At 45.3% G+C, this 14,517-nt stretch overlaps 1 protein-coding gene across 4 annotated transcripts in view; it reads left to right on the top strand.

Annotated features, from left to right (window-relative positions):
- Positions 1 to 2,181: 2,181 nt before the first annotated feature.
- Positions 2,182 to 14,517, top strand: part of AMFR (autocrine motility factor receptor) — a 33,549-nt gene continuing 21,213 nt past the window's right edge. The window contains exons 1-4 of one of the 4 annotated variants that reach the window (XM_087940501.1): positions 2,182 to 2,885; positions 11,058 to 11,150; positions 11,599 to 11,763; positions 13,724 to 13,876. In XM_087940501.1, the coding sequence (XP_087796627.1) occupies positions 2,622 to 2,885; positions 11,058 to 11,150; positions 11,599 to 11,763; positions 13,724 to 13,876 (675 nt within the window). In that variant the 5' untranslated portion in view covers positions 2,182 to 2,621. The remainder of the gene's footprint in view (positions 2,886 to 11,057; positions 11,151 to 11,598; positions 11,764 to 13,723; positions 13,877 to 14,517) is intronic. The other 3 variants (XM_087940503.1, XM_087940504.1, XM_087940502.1) reach the window with 3 other exon arrangements.

Here is a 14,517-nt window from a genome sequence, read left to right as displayed (position 1 = left end):
AGCAATTGAGCCCAAAATTTGTGTTGCCAAGTGTGAAATTTGTGAAGTGAGTTTTGCCCCATTTTACAACTTTTCTTGCCACATTTGTTAAGTGAATCACCGCAGTTGTTAAATTAGTAACACGGTTGTTAAGGGAATCTGGCTTCCCCATGGACTTTGCTTGTCAGAAGGTTGCAAAAGGGGATCCCATAACCCCAGGACTCTGCAACCGTCATAAATGTGAGTCAGTTGGCAAGCATCCAAATGTAAATCACGTGGCCATGGGGCTACTGCAATAGTCAGACAGTAGGCATGAAAAATGCTCAAAAGTCACTTTTTTCAGTGCCATTGTAACTTTGATCACTAAGTAAACTGTTGTAAGTCGAGGACTATGTGTGTGTGTGTGTGTGTGTGTGTGTGTGTGTGTGTCTAAGTCGAGGACTGTGTGTGTGTGTGTGTGTGTATATGTATACATAGACATACATACATCATACATATATATATACATCATACATCCATACATACATATGTATAAAACTTTCATTCTGACTCCTTGAAAATGACAGACAAGACAAGACACACACAGTTAGGATGAATAAATATATGATAGACGTGATAGAAATAGATAGATAGATAGATAGATAGATAGATAAGACACACAGGATGAACAGATGATAGAGATCGATAGATAAGACAGGATGAATAGATAGATGATATAGATAAGACACAGGATGAATAAATAGATGATAGAGATAGATGATAGAAATATAGATAAGACAGTTAGGATGAATAGATAGGTAATATAGATATAATAGGTAGGTAGGCAGGTAGATAGTGAGATAGATACACTGATACAAAGATATGCATAGATATGAATATACATGAGAACAAATTCAGTTCCTGAACTGTCAGTCTAGCCAGAAATGGAGGTTGTCATCTTAAAAAACAAACACTTGGCCGTTGGCAGCTGCTGTAAAGGGTGCTTTCATTTCACAGCACTTCAAAGCAATATCAGGCCGAGGCAGGTTGACATTTTTACAGGACCACAGCAGCACCTGACAGCTAAGGTGTTGTGTGACTTGAAGGACCAAAGTCTACTGGCCACATGGAGCAGCGAGCGACGTTTGGTAGCCTGAACGAAGGGCTTAAAAGGATGAATCATCCGGGCAGGATGTGTCTCTTTAAAGGCAGGGCTCTCAACTGCCTGGGAGGGAAGCATTTTGGTTACGTGTTTATAATCACAAGGAGTTCAAGGCTGCTCAGAGAACCCTCCTTCTACTGCAGGGGCTGGGGAATGGCAACTTTAAGACTTGGTGGACTTCAACTCCCAGAATTCCTCCTCCAGTCATGTTAGCTCAGGGATTCTGGGAGTGGAAGTCCACAAGTCTTAAAACTTGCCAAGTTTGGAGACCTGCTCTACTGTTATTATCTCACAATAATCTTGCTAGGTAGGCTCCTCCCAATTTCCTGTCCTCCCCCCCCCTCCCCAATCTCTGAAATCCCCCACTTTATTTTTAAAAAAAAATGTAGTGGGAATTTTTTTTAATAACCAGAGCAAAGATAATACAAAAAGAAACGATAAAGGGAATAAAAGATGTACAGAAAGGAGGGGGAAAAAAGATAAGAGAGAAAAAACACATACAGGCAATCTTCCATTTACAACCCATTCATTTAGTGACCAAAGTGACAACAGCACTGAAAAAAAAAGTGCCTTAGGGCCATTTTTTACACTTATGCTTTTACTGCAGCATCCCCACAAATTCTGACACTTGACAACTGACTCATATTTATGACCCAGAGTCCAGTAAGTCACGGTTTCCTCTTTTGTGACCTTCTGACAAAAAAAGTCGAATGGGGAAGCCTGATTCACTTTACAGCCATAGGACCACTGCAGCAATACCCTTGACCAGAGGTCGTAAAACGGAGTCTTAAAGGGGCCAAGTTCGGAGGCCTCTGGTTATGGGGACTCCTTGCTTGAGCAGGGGGCTGGACTAGAAGACCTCCAAAGGACCCCCCTTCCAGCTCGATTAATACTCTCCACAACCAACCTCCAGGGGGCAATAGGGAGGGCGACCCTCCACACACCCACCCCGGCCCGTTTTGCCCCCCCAACCCATTTAACCCCCCCCACCCACAACTTCATCCACCTTGTCTCCCCCACCCCCCAAAGGACGCAGACCTTTCCCTTCCCGCCCCGGCAGCTCCTCGGGCCCGGCGAGAACGGAGGGGCGGGCAGGGGAAACGAGTCACCCAGCCCCGCCCCCGGTCCGGCCAAGCCGAGCGGAGCATTCGCCGCTGCCGCCGCCGCCGCCGCCGCGTCGTCTGTTCCTGCGGGGCTCCCGGGCCGAGCCGCCGCCGCCGCCGCCGCCGCCTTCTTCCCTTGCCCGGTCCGGCTGAGGGAGGCCCGCCCGCGGGCAGGTAGCCAGCCCGGCTCCTCCTCCTCCTTCTCCTCCTCCTCCTCCTTCTCCACCTCTGCCTCCAAGCCAGGCAGGCAGGCAGGCAGGCAGCGCAGCCCCTCTCGGCCCTGCCTTGCTCCGGTACGGCCGGCGGGCGGGCGGGCGGGCGAGCGAGGCCGCGGTTGCCGGGAGACCCTCCTCCTCCTCCTCCTCCTCCGCGCAGCGTCCCCCGGTCCCTTCCCCGCCATGCCGCTGCTCTTCCTGGAGCGCTTCCCGTGGCCCAGCCTGCGCGTCTACGCGGCGCTCAGCGCCCTGGCCCTGCTGGGCTGCCTGCTCAGCGCCTACAGCGCCCTCCGCCAGGCCGGGACCCCCGGGACGGAGCCCGGCCCGCCGCCCGACGGGGGAGCGCCGGCCCTCGAACCGCCGCCGCCGCTGCAGTTGCCGCCGGGCCACGGCCCCGCCGCGCTGGACCTCGCCTACTACCTGCTCTCCGACGGCCTCTGCGTCTGGGTGAGCCCCCTCCGGGGTCGGGTGGGGAATGGGGAGGTGGGTGGACCCCAGGGCCCATGATCCCCAGCTGGCGACCGGGGCGGGGGGCGGCGGGAGTGAGACAGAGGGACCTAGTGGGATGGGCTCCAGGTTCCATTATCCCCAGTGCGGGGGGGAGAGTGATAGAGGAACTTAGGGGATGGACTCTGGGTCCCATTATCTCCAGCTGGTGGGGGAAGGTGAAGTTAGAGGAGCCTAGGGAGATGGACTCTGGGTCCCATAAGCCTCAGCTGGCGGGAGGGGGCAGAGATAGCGGAGCCTGGGGTGGATGGACACTTAGTCCCATTATCCCCAGCTGGCAGGGATGAAGTTAGAGGAGCCTAGGGAGATGGACTCCGGGTCCCATAAGCCTCAGATGGTGGGGGCGGGGAGGGGCAGAGATAGCGGAGCCTGGGGTGGATGGATACTTAGTCCCATTATCCCCAGCTGGCAGGGATGAAGGTAGAGGAACCTAGGGGGACGGACTCCGGGTCCCATTATTCTTGGGTGGCAGGAGGGGGAGGTAGAGGAACCTAGAAGGAGGGACTTTGGGTCCCATTATCCCCATCTGGTGTGTGTGAGCATGAAGGTAGAGGAACCTAGGGAGATGGACTCCAGGTCCCATTATCCACCCCGGACAGGGAGGGTACTCCTTCTGGGGATTGCCCTGCCCTCCTAGCACGACCTGGCGCTCCCGGTGAATCTTGAATGGAGTCTGATTCCCATGGTCCCCAGCTGGGAAGACTGGGGGATAGGAGGGCAGACTTGAGAGCCCAGAAGTGGACTCTGAATGCCATGTTCCCCAGTTAGCAGGGGCGGGGGGGGGGGAGGCATGGAAAAGATGGTCTTTCACGCTGTCACCTTGACAGGTGCCTAGGGACTCCAGGTCCCATGATCCCCAGCTGGACAATAAGAGGGGTGATTCAAAAGCCTCTGACTCCCAGGTTGCCTAGCTGCTAGGAGTGGCCGATGGGAGGGGATGGTTCATCGACTCTCTGCCCCCCCTGCATGGAGGCGTCCCACTTCCAGTTTATTCTACACTGCTCGGGAAGATGGGCATTGTAGTCTCATTCTTAGCCTATTTGGATGGCAGAAAAGGCTGCTGAAGGATGTTCATGGGTGGGATTGAGGGACCGGCCTTCGCCGGATGTGTTGGCCAACAGCATTTGGAGAGCTCCATGCTGCTCTGCTCTCCAGAGTTTTGAGGAGTTGTAGTAAAAGGATTTGATGGGCCCACCTAGGTGTAAGAGGACCCATGTCTACTCTTCTTTGCCAGGGCTCTCCAACCTTGGCAACTTTAAGACTTGTGGACTTCAACTCTTTGCTTTGCTGGCTGAGGAATTCTGGGACTTGAAGTCCACAAGTCTTAAAGTTGCCAAGGTTGGAGACCCCGGTCTATACGACCATCACAAACCAGGTGATGACAGCTGTGGATCCAGTCCCATTTGGAGAACCCCAATACATGCGGCCATCATGGGCGGGGAGGATGGTACCTGCGTCCTAGCCACAATGGCCCATAGCCCAATGGTGGGGCCATTGTGTCAGTCAGGAAGTACAATGCTAACCGAGGGAGGAGATGTGAGGTGGTAGGACCGCTCATTAAATCGAACCTTAAATATCAGAGATGATGTTTTTCTGGGGGCGGGGTCTATGTGGCATGATAAAATTATGGAAGATTATGAGGGTCCAGCCTCTTAGCCACTGAGCCACCACGTCCCAATTGCTGCCTCTCAACAGGTGGCTTTAAAAAGACCTCGATGAGTCCTGCGTAATCTAGAAGTGCTAGAGAGAAGAGAGAAAGAAATATCTGTTCTTCTGTGTGTTAAGCCCTAAAATCTTAGAATGTAAGGGTTGGAAGGGGTTGGCGAAGAAAATCTAGCCCACCCCGTTGTGCATGGTGCCAAGGGTCACAACTGCAGTGGTTGGAAGCAAGTGGCAACTTTTTTCCCGTTGCGGTCGTTTACTTTTTCCACCTTGAACGTATAGGCTTTAATTCACACAGGAGGCTAAACCTAAAGGCAGGTTAACTTCAACTTCAACTTGATTTATTTATATAACACGGTTATTCATTCATAGCCAGCTAGTCCTCCATTTACACAACGGGAATCAGAATTCCCACCCTTAAGCAAGGGGCTGGTTCAATGAGTCACACTCAGTTGTACAACTTTTTTTGTTGTTGCCATGGTTGTTAAGAGCAGTGGTTGCCAACTGGTGGGCCGCGGAGCACGGGTGAGCCGTGAAAAATACTTTGGTGATCTGCAGAGAAATGTCCCCCCAAAGCAATTAATCCAGGCTGCGCATGAACACAAGGCTGCGCCGCCCACGTGGCCCGCCCAGCCGCTGGCCCCCACCCTTCAGCCAAGCGCAAACCTTACCTTGAGTAGAGCCACGTGAGCTGGAACTGAAGGTAAGACCAACAGCGGGGGAGGGAAATCCGTCCTGGGGTGGCTTGCTGACGTTGGGAAAGTCGGTCCCGTATCCCAGAGCTGCAGTGGTCACAGGACTGGCCCATGGCAGGTTGGTGCACCTGGGGGGAGGAGCAGCTGCTCTGGGATGACCAAAGGGCGAGTCTGTGACTCCTGCAGCTTTGGAATACGGGACCGACTTTCCCACCAACATCAGCAAGCCACCTGTCAGTCAAAATTCATATTAGTGATCCGCGGGATTTAAAATTATAAGTTTGGTGGTCCTTGAAGTCCAAAAGGTTGGCGACCCCTCGTTAGGAGGATCGTTTTAGTTGTTAAGTGAACCACATCACGGTTGTTAAGTGAATCCGGCTTCCCCAAATTGAAAACCGGCCGGGAAGATTGCAAATAGTGATCATATGACCTCCAGGATGTGGCAACCATCAAAAAAAAAAAAAAAAGCCAGCTGTGCCAAGTGCCCAAATTTTGATCATGTGACTGTGGGAATCCCGTGACAGTTGTAATTGTGAGACTGGTTGTAAGTTGCTTTTTTTTTTTCGAGTGCCGTTGTAACTCTGAATGGTCACTAAGCAAACAGCTTTAAGTTGAGAACTTCTGTACCTGAGCTTGTCCTCGACGTACGGCCACAAATAAGCCTAAAATTTCTGTTGTTAAGCGAGAGATTTGTTAAAGTGAGTTTTGCACCATTTTACAACCTTTCTGGCCACAGTCGCTAAGTGAATCGCTGCAGTCGTTAAGTCAGTCACACGGTCATTAAGTGAACCTGGATTTCCCCCATTGACTTAGCTGGTTAAAAGGTTGCAAAAAGGGATCATGTGACCCTGGGACATTGCAGTGGTCATAAATACGAACCAGACGACAGATGATCAAGAGTTGGAAGGGACCTGGTAGGTCATCTAGCCCAGCCCCCTGCCCAAGCAGGAGACCCTACCCCATTTCTGACAAACGGCAGTCCAAGACACAATAAAATCAAACAAACATTAGAAAAAACCTTACAGAAGACTCTGTAGAGTAGGAATTGTGTTTAGAATAATGTAGACATCACTAGAACGTGCCCAAAAATATGTACGAAGAATGGTAACGACGCAACTTTTATTTCAACGGAATTCGTAAACAGCGATGAACAGAAGATCGATTAAGACAGATAGATTAACAGAGTTGTAAAGGACCTTGTAGGTCATCTAGTCCAACTCCCCCCGCCCAAGCAGGAGACCCTACGCCATCCCCAACAAATGGCAGTCCAATCTCCCCTTGAAAACCTCCAGGGATGAAGCTCCCACAACTTTGAAGGCAACTTCTGTTCCAGGGGGTTCTATTGAACTTGAAATGGTTCCAAATTTGGATCACGTGTCTGTAGGGATACTGCGGTGGTTGTTATGTGTGAAAAATGGTCATCCATCCCTTTTTAATTCAGTTTGAATGGTCATTAAACGAACCAATGGAAGTCGAGAACAGTAACTGTCCCATTTTTTAATCAGTTTATTTTTTTCAATAGAAGCTTCAAGGTGCCTGCTCCCACCACAATGATGTAGTTAAAGATAGTTGCTAGCAGTGGTGGGATTCAAATTTTTTTACTACAGGTTCGGTGGGTGTGGCTTGGTGGGCGTAACAGGAGAAGGGTACTGCAAAATCCACATTCCCTCTCCACCCCATTAACCTGCTTTCCAGCTCTGTTCTCCTGTGCAGGGCAACCAAAGGAGACCCAGCCTTCAGCTGGGACTTGATGGGAGGCAGAGAAGAGATGGGGGTGAGCCAGTCAGAGGTGGGATTTACCGGTTCTCCAAACTACACAAAGTGGTTCTCTAGACCCGGTCAGAACCAGCTGAATGCCACTTCTGGTCACTAGCCTTCCGTAACACACAAGATTGAAATGCTATTTTTGTTTCGTTGTGCAAACACACGTGGTGTGCAAACCCACTCTGAACGTGATGTTGCACATGCAGTTGTTGATGAGCTCTCCTACGACTCTTGTGAGGCAAATGGGCAAGGATTCTTGGCATGTTGTGTCTGGATTAAATGGCTTCACGTTACTTACTGAATTGCTTTAATAGCTTGCTATGCGCCAGGTAAGCTCACAATGCCAGGTACACATTTTCCAAACGTCAGTCTCTCGAAAGGGACCAAGATGCAATGAACGATTTGTGGCCTAAACTAATTATAATAAAATTAATGGGATAGAGGCAATCCTGTGCTTTCAACTGTTCGTTTCATGGACATTTGAAGTTACAGCGGCGCTGAAAAAAAAAGAGAGAATTATAATTGTTTTTGATGTTTGTGACTGTTGCAGCAGTCCCGTTGTCACGTGATTGAAATTCACAAGCCTTGGCAGCTGTAGGGGTCGCCTTTAACAACCATGGGAAGAAAGGTCGTAAAATGGGGCAAAACTCACTCTGAAATTGTCTCGCTTAGCAACGGAAATTTTGGGTGCAGTTGTTGTCGTAAGTCGAGGACTAATTGTATAAGAAAAGCATAACCACATGAAGTTTTCAAAGATGACCTGTAGAGCTGTCGTTGGGGAGAAAGCCCTGAAGGAGCCATCACAGAACAGGCCCTGTCCTGAATATTCACCTACCCAGCAATCCTTGGTCCAGATGGCCGTTGGAGGAGACTGATATGAGTGCAAGAACTTTTTCTGAGCATCAAACAAACCAGGACAGCTTTTGGTGTTTAAAACTAGCACCAAGATCAGCACCTTAAGTGTAGAAATGGCAAAGAACTGGAACATTTACCTATGCTTGCAACCCAGCTCAGCCCTGGGCCTGTGACTTGGCAATCTGCCAGACAGGAAGTGAAGTGAATCACCTGGGGAGGGGGCATGGCAGCAGGTAAACATCGGCTGCCTCTGGTCAAGGGAACAAACTAAGCTGGTTCTTCAGCCAGCGTAAGCAATTATTGCCTGGGGACTTCTTTCTAATGTCCTGCTTTTCAGAAACTCCAATTTTATTGCTGTCTAAGGTTGAAACTTACCGGTAATCCTCAACTTAACGACCGCACTGGAACCCAGAATTTCAGTCGTTAAGCAAGACAGTTATTAAGCAAGCTTGGCCCCGTTTTACGACTTTTCTTGCCGCAGTTGCTCAGTGAAATTTTCAATGTCATTGTACGCATGTTGTGCATTGACAATAAAACGTTTGATTGATTGAATCACTTCGGTTGTTAAATGAATAACACTGTTGTTAAGTGAATCTGGCTTCTCCATTGACTTGGCTTGTTGGCAGGTTGCAAAAGGGGATCACATGACCCCCTCTGGGACGCTGCAACCTTTGGCAAGCGCCCTAATTTTGATCACGTGACCAGCTGAAGACGCTGCCGCAGTTGTAAGTGTGAAAAATGACTGTAAGTCACTTTTGTCAGTGCTGTCGTAACTCTGAATGGTCACTAAACTTGAGAACTAAATGTAATTGTGTGTTTATATTTCTTTTCATTGGTTATTTGTTTTTCTTTCTGGACTCTGAAATTCTGTCGGCTGTTTTTTGTTTCCTGAGTTGTTTATAAAAATAATAAAGATGGGATAAACATAAATAAATTCTCATTATTTCAATTTAAGGCTGACCTGTTCCCACAACCACCTCCTGCACTTCCAGGGAGATCCCATATCCTGTCCACCTCTTTCTCTTTCCTGTTTTATTCATGGGTTTACCGCCGCCTTGCCAAACTGAATATTTTTCCCCCTTGCCTTATTTGCTTGCCTTATGCACCTAAATAGGTTTTTTTTTTAAATGTGAAAATAAAGCTACTTTAACTCACTCCCATTACCATTTCCCTAGAAGGTAGTTTGCTGGGTGTATTTTCAGATCCACAAGGAAGGGCAGCCCTAAAAATGCCCTGGGGAGCATTTTTTGTGGATATGACCCTGAATTCATGCAAGTTTTCCCATTACGTCAAATGGAAATGTTGGAAACCTGACTGGGATCTAGATGAGACAGGCTCGGGGTTCGTTCACCTGTTTGAATGACAAGACTGTCCTGTTTTGGGTAGCATGTGAATCTGATAGGCTGGCATTTAATTTCATTCACTTTTTGCCGAATGTGGTTCCTGGCTCTACGAAAGACAACAGGCGAACAAGGGTAGCGTGTTCTGTTACCGGAGTGGTTCTCAATAGCCATAGCCCATAGACTTATATACCGCTTTATACTGCTTTATAGCCTCCTCTAAGCAGTTTACAGAGCCAGCCTCTTGCCCCCAACAATCTGGGTCCTCATTTTACCCACCTCGGAAAGATGGAAGGCTGAGTCAACCTTGAGCCGGTCAGGATCAAACTGCCGACAGTGGGCAGTGAGTTAGCCCGCAATCCTGCATACTAACCACTGCGTACCATGGAGGGATGGATGGATGGGATGGACAATAGCAATAGCACTTAATCTGGGTCCTCATTTTATTCACCTCGGAAGGATGGAAGGCTTGTCAGGCTTGGCAACTTGAAGTTGGATGGACTTCAGCTTCCAGAATTCCCTAGCCAGCAATGGATTCTGGGAGTTGAAGTCCACCATCTTCAAGTTGCCAAGCTTGAAAAACATAGTGTGTTAGTGATTAACAGCAATCCTAAAAAAAAATATTGAATGATATTTTTGTTGATCCTACTCTGTTAGTAGCCAATTGCAGAATTGTAGAAGGGTTTTGAAATCAACTACATTCGATTTCATGTTCAAAAGTCTTGCATCTCTTGCCAATATGTAAGGATTAGGGGATTTATGGACGAGGATTGTGAACAGAATCTGTCCCTTTGTTTGTAGAATTGTTTTCTTTAGGATGGTTCTGAGAGCCTTTGGTGAATGTCAGCTGTAGAGTTGTTTTTAAACTTTGCTCAAGCAAAGTTTTATGTGACGGGTTCTCAGGATGCAAGGAATAATGATTAGGATGAGTTACTTCCTTATGTATAGCTTGAATTAGTCAGATCTACTTAAAAGACTATTTTGGCTTATATCAGACTTTTTCCATTGTGTGACTTCTGTTATTGACACGGAGTAAAAAAAAAAAACACCAAGCCATGTCATTCTTTTTAATTCCAGAATAAATCACTGTAAAGAAATTAAAACCTGAATGGTGACTCAGATGTTATGAATAAATATCATAAAAGTGACAGACAAGAAGGTGTATGTCTACAGCATGCAAATCAGAACTACAGCTCCTTATTAATTACTTGATTCTCATGACTATGGAGTAGCCTTTGTTTGAAATTTTTTAAATAATGACATATGTATTAATAGGGCGTTGATTGTTCTTATGTTTGCTTTGTTTCTTGCACATCATTTGTTGCACACAAATTTTCAGGTGGTGCCATATCAACCTTAGTAGTTCCACAGCCTGCATGGCTGTTGGCTGTCCTGAGTGGGTGTTTACATTTTGTCCCAAATGTCTGAAAGGAAGTAATTTGGCAAATAAATCTGAATTTTAAGATACTTCTGTTCTGTTCTGCTCCGTTCCGCTCCACTCCAAACATAATAACAGAGTTGGAAGAGACTTTGGAAGTCTTCTAATCTTCAAGCAGGCGACCCTATACAATTTCAGACAAATGATTTTTCAGTCTCTTCTTACAAACCTCTACTCTTCATTCCAGTATCCTATCCCATCCCATCCCATCCTACTCTAACTCTACTCCATTCCACTCCACTCCACCCTATTCTACCCTACTGTCTATTCTAGTTGCTTGATAGTGAGATTGGTGGGACATAACAATTCTAAGTCTAATTCTAATTATTTTAATTCTATTTTATTTTATTTTTTCCAGGTGTTGGTAAATACAGCCAGTTGCATTCTGATGCTGATTGCAAAGCTAATACAGACCATTGTTTTTGGTCCTCTCCGTGTTAGTGAAAGGCAGGTAAGGAATGTTGGTTTGGTATGACTATTAGGTTTAGGATATTTGCAACGAGTGATGGGTGAATGATATTCATTATATTCTTTCTTTTTAATGGGCATTTTCACATATTTTTTATTATCTGGGCCCATGAGAGCAAACATTTTAATTTTTAGGTGCAATTCCAAAAACCCACCAGAAAATTATTCAAAAACCACCACTCAGTATGTTTTATCTTTTTTTAAAAAAAATCAATTTTCATTAAATGTTCAAAAACAAAGCAGTATGTTTTACTTTTAGAGTAAATTTTAAATGAATTATGAATGACTATCCACCTGCACTTTAGTTAAATTCCCATCTACCAATTAATAACCCAATTATAGCTCGTCCTATTGCATAATGGTTCACAATGTGTAGTGTGACCTTAAAAAACAAGAATAACAACAACTATATGTGCAAATCTCTTTTTCAGCATCTCAAGGATAAATTTTGGAACTTTATCTTCTACAAGTTTATTTTTATTTTCGGGGTGTTAAATGTCCAGACCGTGGACGAAGTGGTCATGTGGTGCCTCTGGTTCTCTGGGCTTGTGTTCTTACATCTCATGGTCCAGCTTTGCAAGGACAGGTTTGAATATGTAAGTATATTTCTCCATGTATCTGGGCAATGGAGAGTGGATTTAATTGACCCCAGACCCTATCATCAATTTGTCCCTCAGGTCATTAAAGTTGGATATTTGGGGTGCAAGAATCACTTTTATTTTGCATGAAATGGGCCACGATTTGGATGCCCTGCTAGAATAGGATAGAATAATAGAATGGAAACAATAGAATAAAACAATAGAGTAGAGTAGAAGAGTAGAGTAGAGTACAGTAGAATAGAATAGAATTAGAATAGAATAGAATAGAATAGAATAGAATAGAATAGAATAGAATAGAATAGAATAGAAGTGGCATGGAGTGGAGTGGAATGGAATGGAATACAAATAGGGAATGGAATGGAATGGAATGGGATAGAACAGAACAGAACAGAACAGAACAGAACAGAACAGAATAGAATAGAATAGAATAGAATGGTTGGAATGGAATAGAATAGAATAGGAATAGAACAGAACAGCATGTAGAATAGAATAGAATAGAATAGTTATATTAAAACAATCATGTTTTAGAACACCCAAAAGTTTAGAATATAGAATAGAATAGAGAAGAGACGAGACGAGACGAGAAAAGAGAATAGAATAGAACAGAACAGAATTAAAAATAGAATAGAATAGACTGGTTGGAAGGGACCTTGGAGGTCTTCTAGTCTAACCCCCTGCTTAGGCAGGAAACCCCACACCACTTCAGACAAATGGTTGTCCAATCTCTTCTTAAAAACTTCCAGTGATGGAGCATCCACAACTTCTGGAGGCAGGTTGTTCCACTGGTTAATTGTCTTCACTGTTAGGAAATTTCTCCTTAGTTCTAGGTTGCTTCTCTCCTTGATTCGTTTCCATCCATTGTTTCTTGCCTTCTGATTCTTAGGAAAATAGATTGACTGCTTCTTGTTTGTAGCAGCCCCTCAAATATTGGAATGCGGTTATTATGTCAGCCCCAGTCCTTCTTTTCCTAGACTAGACATACCCAATTCCTGAAAGCATTCTTTATATGTTTTAGCCTCCAGTCCCCTTATGAAATAGAGTATTAGAGTGGTGTCTTTAGATTTTACAGGTTGCTGTAAAAGGAAATACATTCCAATAGAAGAAAATATTTGTAGCTCAGGGTTGAATTGTCGGGGTCCTAGGTGGTCTCTGAGCTTGGTTGTTTCTTGCAGATGTTTCATTACCAAACTTGGTAACATCATCAGTGCTAGAAGGGTGTGGAGTTTACTCTTTATCTTGGAGATCAACGTCAAGATTAGTACTAAACTAACAATCAAGCAGTAAACAACAACCCAATTAAGGAACTATCGATGCAGACAACAATCGAACAGTAAACAACAGCCTAATCAAGCAGCCATTAAGAACACTCCCACCAACATAGCAAACTCCACTCCCTTCTAGCGCTGATGATGTTACTTAGTTGGATCATGAAACGTCCACAAGAAAACAGCCAAGCTCAACCAAAGATCCCACAGATGTTTTCTCCCTGTTTTATGTGGTTAGGATTTGAGGTTACAGCTCAGCATCTAAATGCATGGAGATTGAGGATGGATAGAAGGAAATATATATTTTTTTCACCCATAAGATAATTTAAATTGTGGGATTTGAAGCCAGAATGGAAGAATGGCTGTGACCATCCAGTCCTGGATTTTGAGCTTCTCTATCCAGCTGACCAGCGTGTGACCCATAATTCCGGACACACTAGGCAGGATATTCTATTCTATTCTATTCTATTCTATTCTATTCTATTCTATTCTATTCTATTCTATTCTATTCTATTCTACTCTACTCTACTCTACTCTACTCTACTCTTCATTCCAGTATTCTATTCTCTATTCTATTCTATTCTATTCTATTCTATTCTATTCTATTCTATTCTATTCTACCTTCTACTCTTCTACTCTACTCTTCATTCCAGTATCTATTCTATTCTAACTCGTGTGTTGGTATTTTTCAGCTCTCTTTTTCGCCCACCACTCCGTTGAACAGCCACATCCGAGTCCTGACTCTGCTGGTTGTCATGTTACTTTCCTGCTGTGGCCTGGCAATGGTGTGTGGCCTCATTGGCTACACGCATGGAATGCACACACTGTCCTTCATGGCAGCGGAGGTGAGATTCCTGGTTAAATTTCCTGGGGTTTTAGGCTTTTCTGATTTATCGAGCTTCGTTGTGCCTGCAGGCGGGAGGGTTGTTACATTGTGTGTGTGTGTGTGTGTGTGTTTTTAGGCAGTAGAGGTAGTCCTCCACTTATGGCCACAATGGACCCCAAAGTATCTGTGTTGCTAAGTGAGACATGTGTTAAATGAATTTTGCCCCAATTTGCGACTTTTCTCGCCACATCGCTAAGTGAATCACTGCAGCTGTTAAGTTAGTACCATGGTTGTTAAGTGAGTCTGGCTTCCCCGTGGACTTCGCTTGTCAGAAGGTCGCAAAAGTGGATCACAGGACTACAACAGTCATAAGTATGAACCAGTGGTCAAGCATCTGGATTTTGATCATATGTGGATGCTGCAAAAGTTGTAACTATAAAAAATGGACATAAATCACATTTTTCACTGCCATCATAACTTTGAATAGTCACTAAACAAATTGTTTTTTAAGTGGAGGACTCCCTGTATAAATACCATCTTCAGTGTACATTATGACTATGAAACTAAACACAAACACACATCCTTCACATTCTATCCAATTGAATTGAAAACCCCTGATACTGCATTAATATTGCACTATATACAGTAGAATTCAACAGA

Source organism: Pseudonaja textilis, chromosome 11 (genome assembly GCF_049901715.1).
Source record: "Pseudonaja textilis isolate UNSWEBS1 chromosome 11, rPseTex1.2, whole genome shotgun sequence".
NCBI classification, from domain to species: domain Eukaryota; kingdom Metazoa; phylum Chordata; class Lepidosauria; order Squamata; family Elapidae; genus Pseudonaja; species Pseudonaja textilis.
This window is presented reverse-complemented; position numbering and strand designations above follow the sequence as displayed.